Source organism: Mustela nivalis (assembly GCF_964662115.1).
Source record: "Mustela nivalis genome assembly, chromosome: 1".
Lineage (NCBI taxonomy): Eukaryota > Metazoa > Chordata > Mammalia > Carnivora > Mustelidae > Mustela > Mustela nivalis.
In genome coordinates this window covers 74,188-92,753 of record NC_139020.1, presented here as the reverse complement: position 1 = coordinate 92,753, position 18,566 = coordinate 74,188, and the positions used below count along the sequence as shown (strand labels likewise).

At 54.9% G+C, this 18,566-nt stretch overlaps 1 protein-coding gene across 2 annotated transcripts; it reads right to left on the bottom strand.

The window, feature by feature from the left end:
* Window positions 1-6,163: 6,163 nt before the first annotated feature.
* S100B (S100 calcium binding protein B) lies at window positions 6,164-12,371 on the bottom strand. Of its 2 annotated transcripts, none has more exons than XM_082683350.1 (3): window positions 12,246-12,371; window positions 9,818-9,992; window positions 6,164-7,271 (listed from the first exon to the last, which is right to left on the bottom strand). In XM_082683350.1, exons 2-3 carry the CDS (start codon window positions 9,953-9,955, stop codon window positions 7,131-7,133), a joined length of 279 nt encoding a protein of 92 aa, XP_082539476.1. In that variant the 5' UTR covers window positions 9,956-9,992; window positions 12,246-12,371; the 3' UTR covers window positions 6,164-7,130. The 2 variants fall into 2 exon arrangements, with proteins under 2 accessions (XP_082539476.1, XP_082539477.1); XM_082683351.1 differs by having other exon boundaries at window positions 9,818-9,996; window positions 12,246-12,344.
* Between the last annotated feature and the right edge of the window lie 6,195 nt (window positions 12,372-18,566).

The following is an 18,566-nucleotide window of genomic DNA, read 5'->3' as shown; positions in this document are numbered from 1 at the left end:
CCATGTGGGTGGCCTCTTCCCAGCAAGGGCCACGGACCCTTGGCCGACACTAAAAGGAGTCCTTGCCAAAACTGATAGTCAAATAAGTGGCACGGCTGGTCATGTTAAATACGTTTTCATGTGTCGTTGTGATTTCTCATTTGATTCATTCTGTTCAGATCTGCTGACTTTGTGCTCAAAGTTTTTTTGGTTAATTTGTAGGAGCCATTTTATATTAAGAATTATAACGTCCGCATATACAGTCCATACCGTGTCTAGTAGGTCATTTGCATCTTGATACTATTTGCTTTAATTTAGGGTTTTAAGATTTTTATTTATTTATTTGAGAGGGAGACACAGAGATAGCATGAACCGGAGGGCTGGGGGGGGGGGCGAGGGGGCGAGGAGCAGAGAGAGAGGGGGAAGCAGGGTCCCCGCTGAGCAGAGAGCCCGATGCGGGACTCGATCCCAGAACCCTGAGATCATGACCTGAGCCGAAGGCAGAGGCTTAACCCACTGAGCCACCCAGGCGCCCCAATTATGGTTGTTTTTTAAATGTTCTAGTTATTTTATGCAAAGTATGTTTACTTTTGCTTAATTTCAGATTATGAATATAGCCGATTTGTTTCAAAGTGAGTCTACTGGGACCATCAGCATGACCATGATCTCTCCTCCTGGAATGGAGCCTCTGCTTTGGATGAGAAGCCACTGAGGCAGGAGCCTGGTCCTCCTGGGCCAGCTCAGAAGCTCCTGGCTCCACGCGGGGAGAGGCAAGCTGAGAAGACCCGAGGATAGGACTGCCCCCATCTGATCACCGAGCTCTGAGAATGGGTCTGTCCCTCAGAAATGGGCCATTGCTCCCACTCCCGGGTCTAGAACCCTTGCCTGCTGGGGGAGGCAGGCTACAGGACAGGTAGCTCCTCGGCTCTCCCCAAAGGAACCCACAGCAAGAGCTTCAGGGCCTGGAGAAGTTTGAGCATAAGGGCACTTTTGTTTTTAAAGATTTCATTTATTTATTTGACAGAGACACAGCAAGAGAGGGAACCCAAGCAAGGGGAGTGGGAGAGGGAGAAGCAGGCTTCCTGCCGAGCAGAGAGACCAATGCGGGGCTCTATCCCAGGACCCAGGGATCATGACCTGAGCCGAAGGCAGATGCGAAGTGACTGAGCCACCCAGGGACCCACAAGGGCACTTTTTAAAAATGTAGGAGTTATGGCGAAGGCCACTGGAAAGAGATTCAGAGATTCAGTGAAGGTACTGGCCGAACCATAGGCTGGCCAGCAAATTTGCAGAACCGGGAAGAGAGACTGTGGGGAAGAGCCCTTCTGGGGTTACGATAAATCCCAAACACTGAACTTGGGTGCTGTTTTCTCAGTGAATCCCACATTGGGTCGAGTTAGGCTCTAGAGCTGTCCACACGTCCCCCACCTCAGCCTTGTTGAAAACAGTGCAGCAATCAGCTGGCCTTGCAGGAGCCTAGCAGCAGCAGGTGTGGTCAGTGGAAGAGACTAGGGTCCTGCCCAAACCACTGGCATGTACACCACATGCTTTAATTCAAAGACAGTAGCAGACTGAAAGTAAAAGAATGGAAAAGGCAGTTCTTGCTGATAGCAACTACATGACGGATGAAGTGGCGAAGCTAATATCAGATAAAATAGAGTCTAACACACACACAAAAATTGATGGAAGAGATAAAGAGGGACGTTTTATAATGACAAAACAATTCCTCAGGAAGGCCTAATAATTATAAAAATATACGCACCTAACCATAATAGATCACCAAAATACACAGAGCAGAGACCGACGGAAGCGAAGGAAGGAGTGGTAATTGAAGACTTCAGTGCCCCGTTTTCTCTCTGTGGAATAGAATAACCGGGCAGACGACCCACAGGGACACAGACCTGAACAGCAGTAGAAATCCGCTGGACACAGGCGTGTACAAGACACTCCATTCATGAGCAACAGAATATGAATCCTCCTCAAGTGCGCATGAAAATTCTCTAGGCTAGGCCATACGCTGGCTGTAAAACAAACCTTGGTCAATTTTAAGAAGCTAAAAAATCACACAAAGTATGATCTTTGACTACTGTGGAACAAAATGAGGATCAGCAGGAAAAAAATTGAGAAACTGACACATCCCTAAATAACCAAAGCATCAAAGGAGAAATGAAAAGGGAAATAAAATACTTCGAGATGAATGAAAACGAGGACAACATATCAGAATGTATGGGATGCAGCTAAAGCAGTGCCTAGAAGCACATTCATAGTCATTGATGCCTACATTCATTAAGAAAGAAGGTCTCAAATCAATAACTTTCTACCTAAAGACACTGCGAAAAGGAGAGCAAACTAGGCCAAAAGCAGGAAGAAGAAAGGAAATAATAAAAGTGGAAGTTTACAAACAAGCAACAGGTAGGGCGCTGGGGTGACTCCGTCGCTGAGTGTCTGCCTTTGACTCAGGTGATGATCCGAGGGTCCTGGGATCAAGGCCCACGGTGGGATCCTTGCTTGGTAGGGAGCCTGCTTCTCTCTCTCTCCTGCTCTCTCTCTCTCAAATAAATCAAGTCTTTAAAAAATAAATATATCTCTTAATATATTAATAATAATAAACAAGTAACAAAATCCAAGAAACAATTGGTTCTTTCAAAACTGACAAAACTGAGGTTGACTGAGAAGAAATAAAAGACTCAAGTTGCTAGGATCAGAACAAAAGAGAGTACTACCGACCTTCTAGAAATAAGCAATATTCTAAAGGAATACTATAAATAATGGTATGGCAGTAAACTAGATGAGTGGACAGATTCCTAGAAAGACACAAATGACAAACCCTGACTTAAGAAGGGGACAATCTGAACAGACCCAGCAAGTAAAGATAACGGATAATTGAAAAACCGCCCACCCAGATGGCTTCACTGCTGAAATCCACCAAACATCTGAAGACAGTTTAATACCAGTTCTTCACAAAACCTTCCTGGAAATAGAGGAGGCCAGTATTACCTGATCCAAAACCAAAGACTACAAAGACCGGAAAACGAAAGGCCAGGGTCTCTTACAAACATGGACAGAAAAAATCCTCAAAATAAATAGTGTGGAGGGAGTTGGGGAAAAAAGCAAATAAAACCCATCAACATACAGAAAGCTACGAAAGAATCATATACCATAACCTCGTGGAATCAACCCCAGGAATGCAAAGCTGTCCTGACATCTGAGACTCAGTCAAGGTAACATACTGTACCAACAGAGTGAAAACCCAAAGCGCATGATCATTCTCAACAAACGCAGAAGATTGGCCGGGGGCACCCGGCACTCCTGGAGTAGAAGTCGCTTCCCAAGAGAAAGGGCACTGACAGCCCCCAGCTCACATCATGCTTAATGGTGAAGGAGGGGTTGCCTCCGCCTGAATCAGGACTGTTTGTTCATCAGGGTGTCACACAAAGTGCGGCCACCAGAAGAGGAGGTGGGGACCCCCCTGGGTTAGACCCACACACCAGCCAACAGCCTTTCCTAAGGGAGGCAGCTGCAGTCTGGAGCTCGGGGCCCTCAAGCTCTGCGGATGCTGAGTTCTCCCCCGCCTTCCTCTGCTCTCGGGAGGCCCATGGTACCAGGAAGACAGCACAATTCTAGAAGGACCTCTAAGGCTGATAGGGCTTTTCTTTTTTTTTTTTTTAAGATTTATTCATTCAACAGAGATCACAAGCAGGCAGAGAGGCAGGCAGAGGGAGAGGGTGAAGCAGGCTCCCCGCTGAGCTGAGAGCCCAGTGCGGGGCTCGATCCTGTGACCCTGGGATCAGGACCTGAGCCGAAGGCAGAGGCTTAACCCACTGAGCCACCCAGGTGCCCCTGATAGCGCTATTTTACTAATCTGGTCTTTCCTAACTTTCTGAAGACAAAAATCACCTAAGTTCTTGCTCAAGCAGCCTCCCCACCACCCTGGCCTCGGCCCTGACCTGGGAGCCAGGCTGTGGTGTCGCACAAGCTCCTTAGGGGGGCACGGGTTGTGCTGGGAGGCCGGAGCCCAGGACTCCCTCCCTGGTGCCCACCCCTGCCCCTCCCGGACGGTCTCCCCGCCCCCGCCCCACCCCAGCTCCGGGCAGAGGTACTCCAGGGGCCCCCCTGTTCCAAGGGGCCCTGGAGGTGGGGGTGGGGTCTTCGGAAACACCCGGGGGCCTAGGGCTGTGCTCTCCAGGAGGTCCCCGCCTCAGCCTCAGCCCCGGCTCTGCCCGCACCCACCGCAGCCTGCTCCCTGGGCAGGGCCAGTGCTCAGGGACTCCGTGGCCTTCCCACAGCTCCTGTGCCTGCGCGAGCTGGGCAGGGGTGCGCCCCACACCACCCCAGGACATGATGTGAGGACCCCTCCTCTCCGTAGCAGGGAAGCCCGGCGATCGTCTTGTCAGGGCTGTGGGCAGGGGCCCTGGTGCCCGCCGGGATGCTTGTGGTCCCGAGGGTGGAGGATGGGCCCCCAGCAGCCCCAGAAGCGTGCAGGACTTGTCACAAATAGGGTCCCAGGCTTGGCCCCAGGGTCTCTGCCCTGTCAAGAGACAGACTCTCTGGCCACTGTGGGTCAAGCCCGGGGACCCGGGGGCACAGGAAATCGTGTGTGGCTGCACCGTGCCTTGTGCAAAGCAACCCCGTGTGGCTGCACCGTGCCTTGTGCAAAGCAAGCCCCGGAGAGGACCGAGGTCGGTTAAGATGCGGAGCTCCTTTCCTTGAGGCCCGGGTGAGTGGCTGATTTCCCGCCCTCACCTCGTCACCCTCCCCCCTGCCCAGGGCTCGCCCTGCCCAGCTGGGGATGCCTGGGTCAGCTCCTGGGTCGTCAGCCCTGCTGCCGTCTGTGTGGGGACCCTAAGTGGCCATTCACAGCACCAGACTCGGCCTGTGGGGCAAGACGGGTCGCGCCGAGCAGAGGTCAGAGGAGGATCACGGGCCTCTTACAACCAGAAGGTCCCCAGGATCCCCGCGGCCCCGCTTCCCTCTTTGGGGCGAAGGAGCACCCCTGGGTGCGGGATCCGCGGCACAATCCCCGGCTGCCCTGGCAGCCTTCCGGGGGCCAGTCCAGTGCAGCTGCTTCCTGTGTGGTCTGGGCCAGGGGGACAGGCCCGAGCCGAGTCCCCTTGAGCTGCTTGGTCGGCGGCCGGCAAGGGAGCCGCAGGCCGGGGCTGGGGCCGCCGCGGGCCGTGGGGGGCGCCGTCCTCTGCGGCCCCGGAGAGCCGGACGTGCCCGGAGCAGGCTCCCCACCCCTGCCCGGCCCCTCCCCGCAGGGCGGGCTCCCGCGGCGGCCACCCCTGTGCTCCCCCAACTCCTCCCCACCCCACGCGGGACCGGCGGCTGCGGACCCTCCCCCAGGGGCCGCCCCGCCCCCGCCCCGGCCCCTCCCCCCGCCCCGCCCCCTCCCTGTGCGGCCGCCGCGGGACCCGCTGCGGCCCGGACCGCCCTTCCCATCGGATCGCGGCCGCCCTCGACCGGCTGTTTCGGTTTCAAGGTCGCACGTCCCGGGGGACGGCGGGACACGCGGGGGCCCCGGGCGTGTGGGGCGAACACCTGCCAAGCCCGCAGGAGCCCCGCCGTGCGCCGTGCGCCGTGCGCAGGCCGGGGGGTCCCTGGAGAGGGTCCCTGGGTGCGGGCCTCGGTCCCCAGCTCCACGCGCCCCGCACCGCCGCCTGCGCCCGGGACGCCCCCGTCCCCGTGACCCGTGACCCGTGACCCGTGACCCGCCCGTCCCCGGCGTCCGGCTGATGAGGCCCGGGGGGCCCTCGGGGGGCCAAGCCGGCTGGAAGTTGTGCGGAGCCGGTGGCCGGTGGCGGTCCCGGGGCCGCCCAGCCCTCAGCCGCCTTCCTCACCCCGCACCTCCCGCCCCACCCCTTCCTCACCCTGACCCCTCCTCCCTCCACCTCTTCCTGCCCCCACGCCCCCCACCCCTTCCCCCTCCTCCCTCCCAGCTCCTCCCGCCCCTTCCCCGCCCCCACCGCTCTGGGCCCCGGCTCTCCACTCTGCACCCTGCCCCATCTGTGCTGGTCCCTTCACACCCCAGCCCTGCTCAGCACGCCCCCATCCCAGTGTCCCTTGTCCCGCGCACCCGCCCGGCTTCAGGGAAGGCGCAGGAGAGCGAGGCGGCGGCGGGTCCCTCTGCTCCTCCCCCCAGGCTGGCGGGTGTTTGGCTCTGGTTTCTGTCCCGCCACGAGAACTGTCACCGCGTTCTTTATTTAATGCGAATACAAGCAACCGCCCGGCGTAGGAATTTCCAAGTCTGTGCACTTAAAAGCAGCAGCAGCAGAAGGGGGGCGATAAGGTTCATGGGGGTTCTCTGGGATGTGACTGTTCATATTTATAAGTTGATGATGTGAATTATTTGAAACTGATTTATTTGAATTCGTGGGCACCCAGCTCACAGCTCAGCTTGCGGCGTGCACCGACCTTGCCAACCACGGTGGGCAGGCCCAGCCTCCGCACACACGCAGCAGGGCCAGGGCCCTTCCCAGACCGGAGGCCACGGGAAGGGAGCCTGTCTGCAGAGAGGCGCACCGTCCGGGCCACACAGCCTGCGGCAGCAGGTGGGAGCCGCGCAGGGAGTCCGCAGAGAGCGGGACTCTGATCCTCAGCCCCGGCTAGAACCAAAGCGTCCGTACTTCATGGTCATGAGACACCGGCTTTCTGCAGCTCGGTGAGCGACGGTGTGTGCTCAGGACCCACAGCTCCCCGCGGGGAAGGGGACCAGCCTGCGGCCGCACTGTCGGAGGAGCAGGTGGCCTGTCGTCACGCCCTGAGGGTTCATTTGCACGGAGGGTAAACCGGTTTAAGGGCAAAGCCTTGTCTTTCTGACTCCAGGAAGCACACGTGCCCAGAGCATTTCTGGGGGCAGCGTGGCAGGCCTGGGTTAGGGCTCTCCACAGCCATGACGGCGGCCGAGCACACGCTTCCCAGAACGAGAATGGCCCGGGTCCCATCGGGGACGGACGCGTGTGCCGAGCGGAGCAGAAGGAACGATGGGGCCGGAGTCAGCCGTGGGAAGAGGTTGTCAGCTGCTCGTTGACAGAGCAAGTCAAGCTTCCTAATTAGCTACAGCGCGGCGGGAAAGCTCCGTTCCTACTAGCTGCGAGCCCCACTCTCTGCTTCCTGCGTGACCCTCGCCCCTGTCCCAGCAACTGCTCTGCCGCTCACTCGCGCTCAAAGAACTCGTGGCAGGCGGTGGTAACCATGGCGACAAAGACCATAAACTCCTGGAAGTCACACTCGCCGTCTCCGTCACTGTCCAGGGTTTCCATGACTTTGTCCACGACCTCCTGCTCCTTGACTTCCTACGAGATAGAAGAGAAGCTCCCAGCTTGTGTTTAGTTGAACTTTAGGGCCTTCGAGACACGATTAATTGTTGGCTGGCTTTCATAATTTGTGCCAGAAGCAAGTTAAGATAGAAGATGCCCTGAAATACCAGAAAGGTCTTTAATCTCTGGGGGTCCGAGTGTCAGTTCCACCCGTAGGTCCTGGGGGACCCAAGCTGCTTGACAAAGATGAAACGGAACAACAACCTGCCGCTCGCTCTCACTGTGCCTAAATCCAGAAACGCCCGGAGAGGGAATGCCGTCCAGACGCCAGAACGCATTGTGAGCAAACATCTTGGAAGAAAACATGAAATTTTGGTTCCCCTACGTGTTTCACTGCTTCTGGGAGTGGAATGAAAGTTTTCAGTGGGTTTTCATGTTTCAAAAGTGGGTTTTGGGGGGCACCTGAATGGCTCAGTGGGTTAAGCATCTGCCTTCAGCTCAGGTCATGATCTCAGGGTCTTGGGATCGAGCCCCGTATTGGGCTTCCTGTTTGATGGGAAGCTTGCTTCCTCCTCTCTCTCTGCCTGCCTCTCTGCCTACCTGTGATCTCTATCAGAAAAAACAAAAACAAAAAAACCTACAAAAGTGGGGTTTTTTCCTGGAGTGACTCTTGCGAACAGACCCTAAATTTGTGAAGTGCTGTGTTCTTTCTGCCCCTCGAGTTGCTTTCTGGGTGTCAGGGGACTTTCCTGCCGGCCCTGCTGACTGTCACTGCTGCTGAGCCAATGGGGTTACCGGTCCCGGGGGCAGACACGGGGCAGGGCTTTAGGCGCGGTGGGAAGAACTGGCACCAAACTTGCACGGACAGCCTACGTGCAGGCTACAGGGAATCAGCCGCGGGGCCAGAGAGCTTGGCCCGAAGCAGTCGGGGGCACGTCCACAAGCCGTCTTGAAGAGAGCATACGTGCAGGACAGATTCCAGCGGGGCTGCTGGGACCTGGAGACGTCTGCCAAGACGGACGGGAGGGACGCTGTTTCGATTACGTTACAGATTTACCCCCAAACCGAAATTACCCCAATAAAACCAGGTCAGCTGATGTTGATGATACCTCGATCCACTTACCACGAGTTATTTGTCTTTTATAAATTGCGGTTCCCACATGCTAAGCTTTCCCTGTTTTCAAACCAACAGTTTGTGATGAGTGATTGTTTTATGTAATTTACATTATTTTGTAATAACTTCGTCATCACTAATTACTGATCGTTGCTTGTTGGGCTGTCCCTGTCGGTTCAGGGCTTGACAAACTCTGTCTCCCTTCACCCTAGAACCACCCTCGTCTGCAGAAGAAGCTGCGAGTTCGGGCCGTTAGGTTAGAAGGTGGGCGGGCGGGGAACCGAGCGCACAGGGGGGCCGCGGCTCGAGAACCCGAATGCCTGAGAAAACCCCAGAGTCAGCCCCAGAGACGCCCACCCCCGCGAGCCTGCTGGTGCGTCCCGGGGCTCGCAGTGATGGCGTATGTGGGTCGGGGTGCGGACAGGAGCCCCCCAGGCGGCCCTGCAGATGGCGGGCGCTGCCTCGCTGCCGGAACCCGGGGTGCTGCCGCCAGTCTGGCTCAGGAGGGCGGCTCCGCGGCCCCGACTGCGGGGCCACACCGGGTGTCTTGGCACCGTTCCTGGAATTAGCGCTTCGTCAGACCCTGGCGCCCTGGTTTGTGGTCTGGCCGTTTCCTGTGTGTGGCCTGGGTTCTGGGCACTAAGGGAAGGACAGCGACCAGCTGGACTGCAGCCCATGGCCTCAAGGGCACCAGATGGGGCGCAGTGCAAGGGCTGACCTGAGGGCAGTGGGGACGGGGGTGGCTGTGGCCGTCCGCGCACCAGGCCGGGTGTCCCAGAAGCCAGGGCCGTGTCCTTGGGCCTGCGTCTCCCCGGTGAACGCGGGACGCCCTCAGTGACCACGTGCTGAGTGAACGGCATCTGGAGGCATTGATCGTGCAGCTAGTGCGGGCACAGCCCTCCCGGACCAGAGCTCACTTCTGACCCTTTCTCGTGTGTGCACTGGCCAGGCACGTCACGACGACACTTTCCATCCCAGCCGTCCTCATCACTGCTGGAACCTCCCCATCTGTCCGGAAGTCAGCATTACCTGCAGCCTGTGCTTTAGCCTTGGAGACAGCAGTTTCTCCTGGCTGCTGCTACGATACACCAAGCATGAAAATGAGAACGGGGCCATCTGAGCCTGCCTCTAACATGGGGGTTCATTGGGGTGCCGGTTGCTCAGTGGGTTAAGCCTCAGCCTCCGGCTCAGGTCATAGTCTCAGGGTCCTGGGATCGAGCCCCACATCCGGCTCTCTGCTCGGCGGGGAACCTGTTTCCTCCTCTCTCTCTGCCTACTTGTGATCTCTGTCTGTCAAATAAATAAATAAAATCTTAAAAAAAATAAAATGGGGATTCAGTTGCACGAACACGTGTGGAGAACCAGCCTACACCAGAACCACCTTCAGGCAGCCCAGAAGAGAAAGCGCACAGTGGTTTTATGAGTGGACGGAGATCGGATAAACTGGATTTTAAAAAGCGAGACTCACCTCTAAAAAGTGGGGGAGCTCACCGTTGATGAGCTCCTTGAGTTCGGATTTCTTCAGCTTGTGCTTGTCACCCTCCCTTCCGGAGTGCTGATGGAAGGCGTCGATGAGACTCACCATGGCCTTCTCCAGCTCAGACATCGCGGGTCCACAAAGGAAAGATGCCCTCTGGTGCTTTCTGCCTTGTTCGTACACAGAACAGTTAAGCGTCAGCTCTACAGCATTCCGCCCAGAGGAGGGGGCCGGACGGGCCTCGGCTCACCCCCTCCCGGCCGGAGCCGCTTCCCCGGTCTCCGCCCCTCCCTTCGTCCCACGTGCCCACGTGCCCGGCTTCGGCGCGGGTTTGGCCCGTGGGGGACTTCAGCAGGAAGACGGGGCGGCGCCGTGAGGGGGTCTGGGGGCCGGTTCCTGCTTCCTCCCCAGTAGGCCACGCTCTGCCCTACCGGGCTCCAGGATGAAGGGACAGAGAGCAGGGAGCAAAGCGCCGGCCGCAGACGTTAGAAGCGACTAGAACCAAGTAAGCGGACCAGGACGGAAAGGAGCAGAAATCAACGGTGCTCCTGTGAGCCGAGCCAGTGAACAACTGGCCGACAGAGGAGGAAGATCCTGCTGGTAAACTCACGAAGCAGCACACACATATTCAGAGTAAGTTTAGCAAGAAAAGTGCAGGTCCTTCTTCAAGATTCGAAGGTTCGTAAAATGCAGGGACTTGCTTTCCTTTGAAATAATATGTAAACAACGTGTGTTAAATACAAACCCTTAAGGGATTCTTCTTTGATGGGCGTGAGCAACACGACCCGAAACCGCTGGAAATCGAACGAGAAACAAATACGGCAGAAATGCCACAGATATTCTTAAACGCAGAGCAGCATCTCAGTGACAGGTCGAAGATGACCCACCGGAGACAACAAGGTACCGCAGGCCGCGGGGCCGGGCTGGTCCGGAGGCAGGACGGACGGAGCAGCAGGAGGCTGAGCCGGCCGGCCCCTTGCGGTCTCTCAGCCTCCAGCGCGCCCTGCGGGGCCCCAGGGTCACTCAGCTTCCTGCTGTCCCCTCCGCCGGACCTCTGACTGCGGCCCGAAAACAGGAAATATCTGTTTCATCCTGGGACTTGGGAACGTTTTACAAAGGACAGCCTGTCAGCTGCTCCACAAAACTGAGACAGCCAGAGACGTCCAGCAACCGCCGGCCTTGAGCGCCCGTCCGTGAGCTCAGCTGAAAGTAGTTACGAAACTACATCTCGTTGAAAAATCACCCCCATGTCGGATACATCACTTGTATCTAAACAATATATTGGAGGAAATAGTTAACACCTCATTTCTGATATTTTTTACCTCTGATTTCTCAGAGGAGAAAGCATTGTGGATTTTTGTCTTGACCTGACCTCTGCTACAGTCACCTTACTAATAATCAGTACCCTTTGCTTTGCTCTTCAATCCCTAAAAATCGGATTTATCACACATGGACGGAACAAGTCAGATGGATTAAAATCTTTAACGTTAAAAGAAAATCTTTAATGTTTATTCGTTCTCATCCTTTGCACCCAGGTTTTCAATTATTGATTTTTTGTTTTGGAAACAAAACAAAAAACCCAAGAAACATTTGTATTATTCGGATGTTTCTCAAAGTCTGTGATCATTTGGGGAAGGAGAGGCTGACTTATTTTTCCATAAAGTATGACTAGTGGGATTTTTTTTAAAGGAAAAGCATAAAACATATATTCCATGTCCGAAAGCTCCATGTAATGTGACTTTCTTCATAACCACACTGAAATTAATTAAAATGTTTTTCCTTTTAAATTCTTCCCTGCTTTAAAGCTTATCTTCTAAGAGAAACGGAATCAAACATCTGTATTTCCTTTCTGCTTAGTTCCCTGAACGTTACTCGTGGGCCAGTCAGCCTCTCAGTCCTGCCTTAATCTCTCTGCGTGGAAACCAAGAGGCTCGGGGCTCTGAGTGCCCAAGGACGCATCCCCGGGACGCGGGAAGGGGCCCTACCTCCCAGTGGCAAGTTTAACCCCACCGAACCCCGGTTTCTCTGACCTGCTTTGTCACCTCCCCGCCAAGCCCTCCCAGCTGCGCTCGGACTTCTGGGTGGTCCAGGCCCCGGGACCCTGGCGGCAAACCCTGGGTCTGGACAGGAGCTGCGGGGAGAGAAAACATTCGTCTCTGGAGTGGGGCTGGCTGAGCTCAGGCTGCTTCCGTCTCCCGGGGGGGCCCGGAACCCCCCTGAGGCCACGTCCCAGTAGGCTCTGAGTGGGGACCGCAGCCCACTGGGGTCTGAAGTCCCACTGGGCCAGCCGGGGTCACGTCCACAAGGCGGGGCGTGAGCCGCACCAGCAGGCCTCAGGGGCCTGGGGAGCCGCCACCTTGTTCCCAGCCCTCCTTCCTGCCCCCACAGAAAAGAGCAGGTTGTCCCCGAGGGTCCTCACATCAGTGGCTGCAGGCTGCTCCGTGTCCCTGCCGGCGGTGCTCCCGAGTGGCCCGGCGGCCGCGGGTCGGCCTCTTATCCCTTCCTGGCCCGGCCCGGCGGGTGCGGCACTGCGGGGCCCACAGCCAAGGGGGAGGCGCGGGGGGGCGGTGCGGCTGGGGGCGGCGGGCGGCCAGGCCTGCACACAGGGCCGCATTGAGCTCGCGGCCACCCGGGGCCTGGCTCGGGAGCCAAGCCCACACTCCGGCCAAGGAAGAGAGTCCTAGGGGGCAGGAAGCCGGGCGTCAGCTTTCTGGGCGGCTTTAATTATACATGAAGATCGAAGTGAAGGCGAGGCCGGGGGTGGGGGGGACTGAGCCCGTCCTTGATGCAAACAAAGCACATGCTCAGCCAAGACCAAGACTGCAGCGCTTCCAAGTCCAGGCTGAGCAGGGGCCTGGGGGCCGCGGGCTGCTTTCCGGGGGGGCCTCTGCACCACCCCGCGTGCGGCCCCCAGCCTGTCCCTGCACGGCCTCCCTCACCGCCCCCTGAACGGCCCCCTCTGCGAGGCGCACACCCGCACCCCGGCCCGCCCCCCATGCTGGGCCCATCTCCTGACTCGGGTTCGCAGAGGCCACGGTCGCACCCTACAGGACCCGCTTGCGGGCACCGCTGTCCAGTCACCGTCTGCTTCACCAGCAACTTCTTGACTCCTGGACACGTGGAAGTGTGTCCTGGGCACAACGCTGGGCCGTGAGCCTTGGGGCTTGAGTTGTCCCCTCCTGGCCACCAGCCTGTGCCCACACCTGCCTGCGTGGAACCTGAGTGGCCTGGGCTGGGCCTGCGTCCTCGGCTGCCCATGGGCTGCTGAAGAGCCCCGTGCTGTGCACGCCCCGGGCGGCAGGGCTTGCCCGCGTGCGAGGAAGGAGCAACAGGGCCCCAGGGCCATGCACCCCGCACTAGGGGCGGCCAACCCTGTGCTTGCTCCGCAGCGCCCACGCCACAGCCGCTCCTGCAGGGCAACGAGGAGTGTGGAACCTGCCCATCCGGCTGCCGGTCGCCCAGCACGGTGCCTGCCCTCGGGTTGTCCGCGGCACGGCCTCCCGCACAGCCCAGGGCACTGGTCGCGCACCCCGCGCCAGGCTCTGTGGAGCAGAGAGCAGGGAGAGGGTGCTGGGCTCCGCGGCGGAGAGGGGACGGTCACCTGGGAGAGGGGGGCTTTCAAGCGCTGGGACCCCCGCGCTTCCTCTCCCGCCGGAGTGCACGAGACCAGAAGAGCGCAGGGCACGCGGCCGGCCGGCCGAGGGCAGATCTCCCTGGGACAGGGACGTTCCCGCCCCCAGCGGCAAGGGGTCCGGGGCCCAAAGCATGGCCTTCGCACTTGCAGCTCACGCTGCTGCTCTCCACACTGCCTGGTTAGGGTCTCCTCTCGTCACCCCGGACCCCTGCGCTAGTCCTGCGTGACCGTCAGACCCACGCCCGCAGCTCCAGTCCCCAGGAGCAGCTGGCCCCGTAGCAGCGGGAACTACGTTCTGGAGTAAACCACGTAGCCTACAAGTGGCCCCACGCGTGGCTGCTTTTGGATCAGGCTCCTGACTTTCAGTGGGGGTTGGGGTTTCAGAGCAGTGCAGGGAGCTCCAGGCGTCAGCAGGCCTGGGTCCACGGAGGTCGTTGGCTGCGGACGGCAGCCTGCTCAAGCCGGCCCTCACCCGGGCCGTGGCACAGACCCCAGGTCTGGGAATCCAGATCTGACTGGAACCACCACAGTGAGGGCCACCACCGATCTACGTGGGGTCGAAGCTCCAGTCTCGTGAGGGAGGCGGGCCCTAGGCGGCCACCGGCACCACCAGGCGACTCCTCCAGGCCGTCCCCAAGGCACCGGCAGCTGCTTGCTGACGCGCACAGGGTGGAAATGAGGATCTGAAAGGAAATTCTTGCATCTCTCCGGGGTAACTAGATGTGGGCTCTGCGCTGGCGTTAACTCCTGGGGCCACAACACGGCGCCGAGGCCCCCGACTCCTCTGCGGTGTTCCGGGGCCAGCGTCTTCCTTGACCGGCTCCCCGTGGCTGGCGGAGGGGCTCTCCGGGTCCTCAGTTCTTCAGCTCCTGAACGGGCCCCGGAATGACACACTCAGCGCTGGCAGAGCCTTCCCAGGCTCCCTCGCACACGAGCGGGACCAGTAGGACGGAAGAACCGGGGCCTAGAGCTGCCCCCTCTATCATGACATGGACGGAGCAGGACTGCAGCCCCGGGAGAACTGGAGAGATTCGTGCCGTCGTCAAAGAGCTGGTGTAGACGAGGGTGGTGATACCACAAACCCTCTTAACCTGCCAGCGTAGCCTGTGGGGGCGCCGAGTCCGTTGTGGCGGACGGAGACAGACGGACGGAACGGACGGGTCAACGGTGACTTCATTCGGAGCCACCAGGTGGGTGTCTCTCTTGGAGGAGACCTAACACGGCCCCTGACCCTTGGTACCGGCTGTCGATCTGACTGCGGCCTTTTCCTCAAAACCAATCACTTTTTTTTTTTTTTTGGTTAGTGGTTTTATTTTTCAACTTAAATTCAATTAATTAACATACAGTATCACGAGTTTCAGAGGTAGAGGTCAGTGATTCATTAGTCTGACGTGACACCCAGTGCCTGTCACATCCTGTGCCGCTTTAATGCCCGTCCCCCTTCCCTCCACCAGCCCTCAGTGTGTTTCCTATGAAAAGTCTTTGGTTTGCCTCCTTTTCAGATTTCTTCTTGCTTTATTTTTCCTTCCCTTCTTCTATGTCCATCTCTTTTGTTTCTTAAACCCCACATACGAGTGAGATGGTAGAATTGTCTTTCTCTGACGGACCGACTTCGCTCAGCACAGTCCCCTCCGGTTCCATCCACGCCGATGCCAAGGGCAGGACGTCTCCCTTTCTGATGGCCGAGTCACATTCTGTCGTGTAGACGAACCCCGTCTCTCTGTCCGTGCATCTGCCGACGGACGTCCGGGCTCTTCCCGCAGTCCGGCTGTCGTGGGCGTCGCTGCTGTGAACACTGGGGGGCAGATGTCCCTTCGGGTCACTCCATCTGTATTTTTGGGATAAATACCAAGTATTCTGATTGCTGGGTCGTAGGGCAGCTCTATTTTCAACTTCCCGAGGACCCTCCGTGCTGTTTTCCAGAGTGGCGGCACCAGCTTGCCTTCCCACCAACCGTGCAGGAGGCTCCCCTTTCTCCGCATCCTCGCCAGCACCTGTCGTTTCCTGACGTGTTGAATTTAGCCGTTCTGACCCGTGTGAGGTGGGGTCTCACTGTGGTTCTGATGCCGAGTGACGTGGAGCACTTCTTCATGTCTGTTGGCCATGTGGATGTCTTCTTTGCAGAAATGTCTGTTCATGTCTTCTGCACATTTCTTGATTGGATTATTTGTTTTTTGGGTGTTGGGTTTGGTAACTTATAGATTTTGGACACTAGCCCTTTATCTAACATGTCATTTGCAAATATCTTCTCCCATTCAGTTGTCTTTCAGTTTTGTCAACTGTTTTCTTTGCTGTGCAAAAAGTTTTGATCTTGACGACGTCCCAAGAGTTCACTTTTGCCCTTGTTTCCTTTGCCATTGGAGACGTGTCTGGCAAGAAGCTGCTCTGGTTGAGGTCTCAGAGGTTTCTGCCTGTGTTCGCCTCTAGGAATTTGATGGATTCCTGTCTCATATTTGGATCTTTCATCTATTTTGAGTCTATTTTTGTGTGTGGTCTAAGATATGTTCCAGTTTCATTCTTCTGCATGTGGCTGTCCAATTTTCCCAGCACCATTTGTTGATAAGACTATGTTTTCCACTGGATTCTTTCTTGCTTTGCTGAAGATTAGTTGACCATGGAGTTGAGGGTCAGTTTCTGGGCTCTCCGTTCTGTTCCACTGATCTATGTCTGTTTTTGTGCCAGCACCATGCTGTCTTGATGACAGCTTTGTAAGGCAGCATGAAGTCTGGAATTATGATGCCGCCAGCTTTGGTCCCCCCCACCCCCACCAACAATATTTTGGCTATGTGGGGTCTTTCCTAGTTCCATACAAATTTTAAGATTATTTATAGGAGGCCTGGGGAGCTCAGTCAGTTAAGCATCAACCTTCAGCTCAGGTCATGATCCCAGGGTCCTGAAACTAAGTCCCACATTGGGTACCTTGCTCAGCAGGGAGCCTGCTTCTCCCTCTGCCTGCTGCTCCCTCTGCTTGTGTTCTCTCCCTCTGACAGATAAATACATAAAATCTTTATTTAAAAAACACCAAATTTTCAGATTATTTATTCCAGCTATGTGGAAAAATGTTGATGGCATTTTGACAGGGATTACATTGAATATATCGATTGCTCTAGGTAACAGACATTTTAACAATATTTGTTCTTCCAATCATGAGCATGGAACAGTTTTTCCATTTCTTTGTGTCTTCCTGAATTTCTTTCATGAATGTTCTATAGTTTTCAGAGTACAGATCCTTTGCCTCTTTGGTTAGATTTATTCCTAGATATCTTATGTGTTTAGTGCAATTGTAAATGGGATCAATTCCTGAATTTTTCTTTCTTTTGTCTCGTTGTTTGTGTAGAGAAATGCAACTGATTTCTGTGCATTGATTTTATATCCTGCCACTTTGCTCAAATCCTGTATGGGTTCTAGCAGTTTTGGGGTGGAGTCTCTTGGGATTTCCACATAGAGTATCATGTCCTCTGTGAAGACCGAGAATTTGACTTCTTCTCAGATGCCCACTTCCTTTACTTCTTTTTGTTGTCTGATTGCTGAGGCCAGGACTTCTAGTACTATGTTGAATAGCAGTGGTGACAGTGGACATCCCTGCTGTGTTTCTGACCTTAGGAGAAAAGCTCTGTTTTTCCCCATTGAGAGTGATATTGCTGTGGGTTACTCATAGATGGTTTTTATGATATTGAGGCATTTTTCCTCTATCCCTACAGTGTGAAGAGTTTTAATCAAGAAAGGATGCTGTACTTTGTCAAATGCTTTTTCTATACCTATTGAGAAGATCTTATGGTTCTTGTTCTTTCTTTTATTAATGTGTTGTAGCACATTGATTGATTTGTGGATGTTGAGCCACCCTTGCAGCCCAGGAGTAACTCCTGCTGGTTGTGGTGAATATTCTTTTTAATGTACTGTTGGATCCTATTGGCTTCTTGGTGAGAATTTTTGCATCCATGTTCATCAAGGATATTCTCCTTTTTGGTGAGGACTTTGTCTGGTTTTGGGATCAAGGTATTGCTGGAGTCATAGAAAGAGTTTGAAAGTTTTCTTTCCATTTCTTTTTTGGAAGCAGTTTCAGAAGAATAGGTATTAATTCTTTAAGTGTTTAGAATTCCCTGGTAGAATTTCCATCCAGCCCTGGAGTCTCGTTTGTTGGGAAATTTGTGATCACTGCTTCAATCTCCTTGCTGCTTATGGGTCTGTTCAGGTTTTCTATTTCTTCCTGTTTCAGTTTTGGTCACTTATACGTTTCCAGGAATGCATCCATCTCTTCCAGTTTGCCTAATTTGTGGGCATATAGTTGTTCATGATGTGTTCTTAAAATTGTATTTCTTCAGTGTTGGTTGGGATCTCTCCTCTTTCATGCATGGTTTTATTCATTTGGGTCCTTTCTCTTTTCTTTTTGATAGCTCTGGACAGGGGTTTATCAATCTTATTACTTCTTTCAAAGAACCAGCTCCTAGTTTCGTTGATCTGTTCTATTGTTCTTTTGGTTTCTATTTCATTGATTTCTGCTTTGATCTTTATCATTTCTCTTCTCCTGCTGGGTTTAGGCTTTCTTTGCTGTTCTTTCTCCAGCTCCTTTAGATGTAGTGTTAAGGTTGTGTACTTGAGATTTTTCTTGTTTCTTGAGAAAGGCTTGTCTTGCTATATACTTTCCACTCAGGACCAACTTTGCTGCATCCCAAAGATTTTGAACAGTTGTGTTTTCATTTTCATTTATTTCCATGAACTTTTTTCAATTCCTCTTTAATTTTCTGGTTGACCCGTTCATTCTTAGTAGGATGCTCTTTAACCTCCATGTATTTGAGTTCTTTCCAACTTTTCTCTTGTGATTGAGTTCTAGTTTCAAAGCAGTGTGGTCTGAAAATATGTAGGGAATGATCCCAGTCTTTTGGTACCAGTTGAGACCTGATTTGTGACCCAGGATGTGATCTATTCTGGAGAATGTTCCATGTGCACTTGAGAAGAATGTGTATTCTGTTGCTTAAGGATGGAACGTTCTGAATATATCTGTGATGTCTATCATCTGGTCCAGTGTGTCATTCGAAACCCTTGTTTCCTTGTTGATTTTCTGCTTAAGTAATCTGTCCATTGCAATGAGTGGGTGTTGAAGTCCCA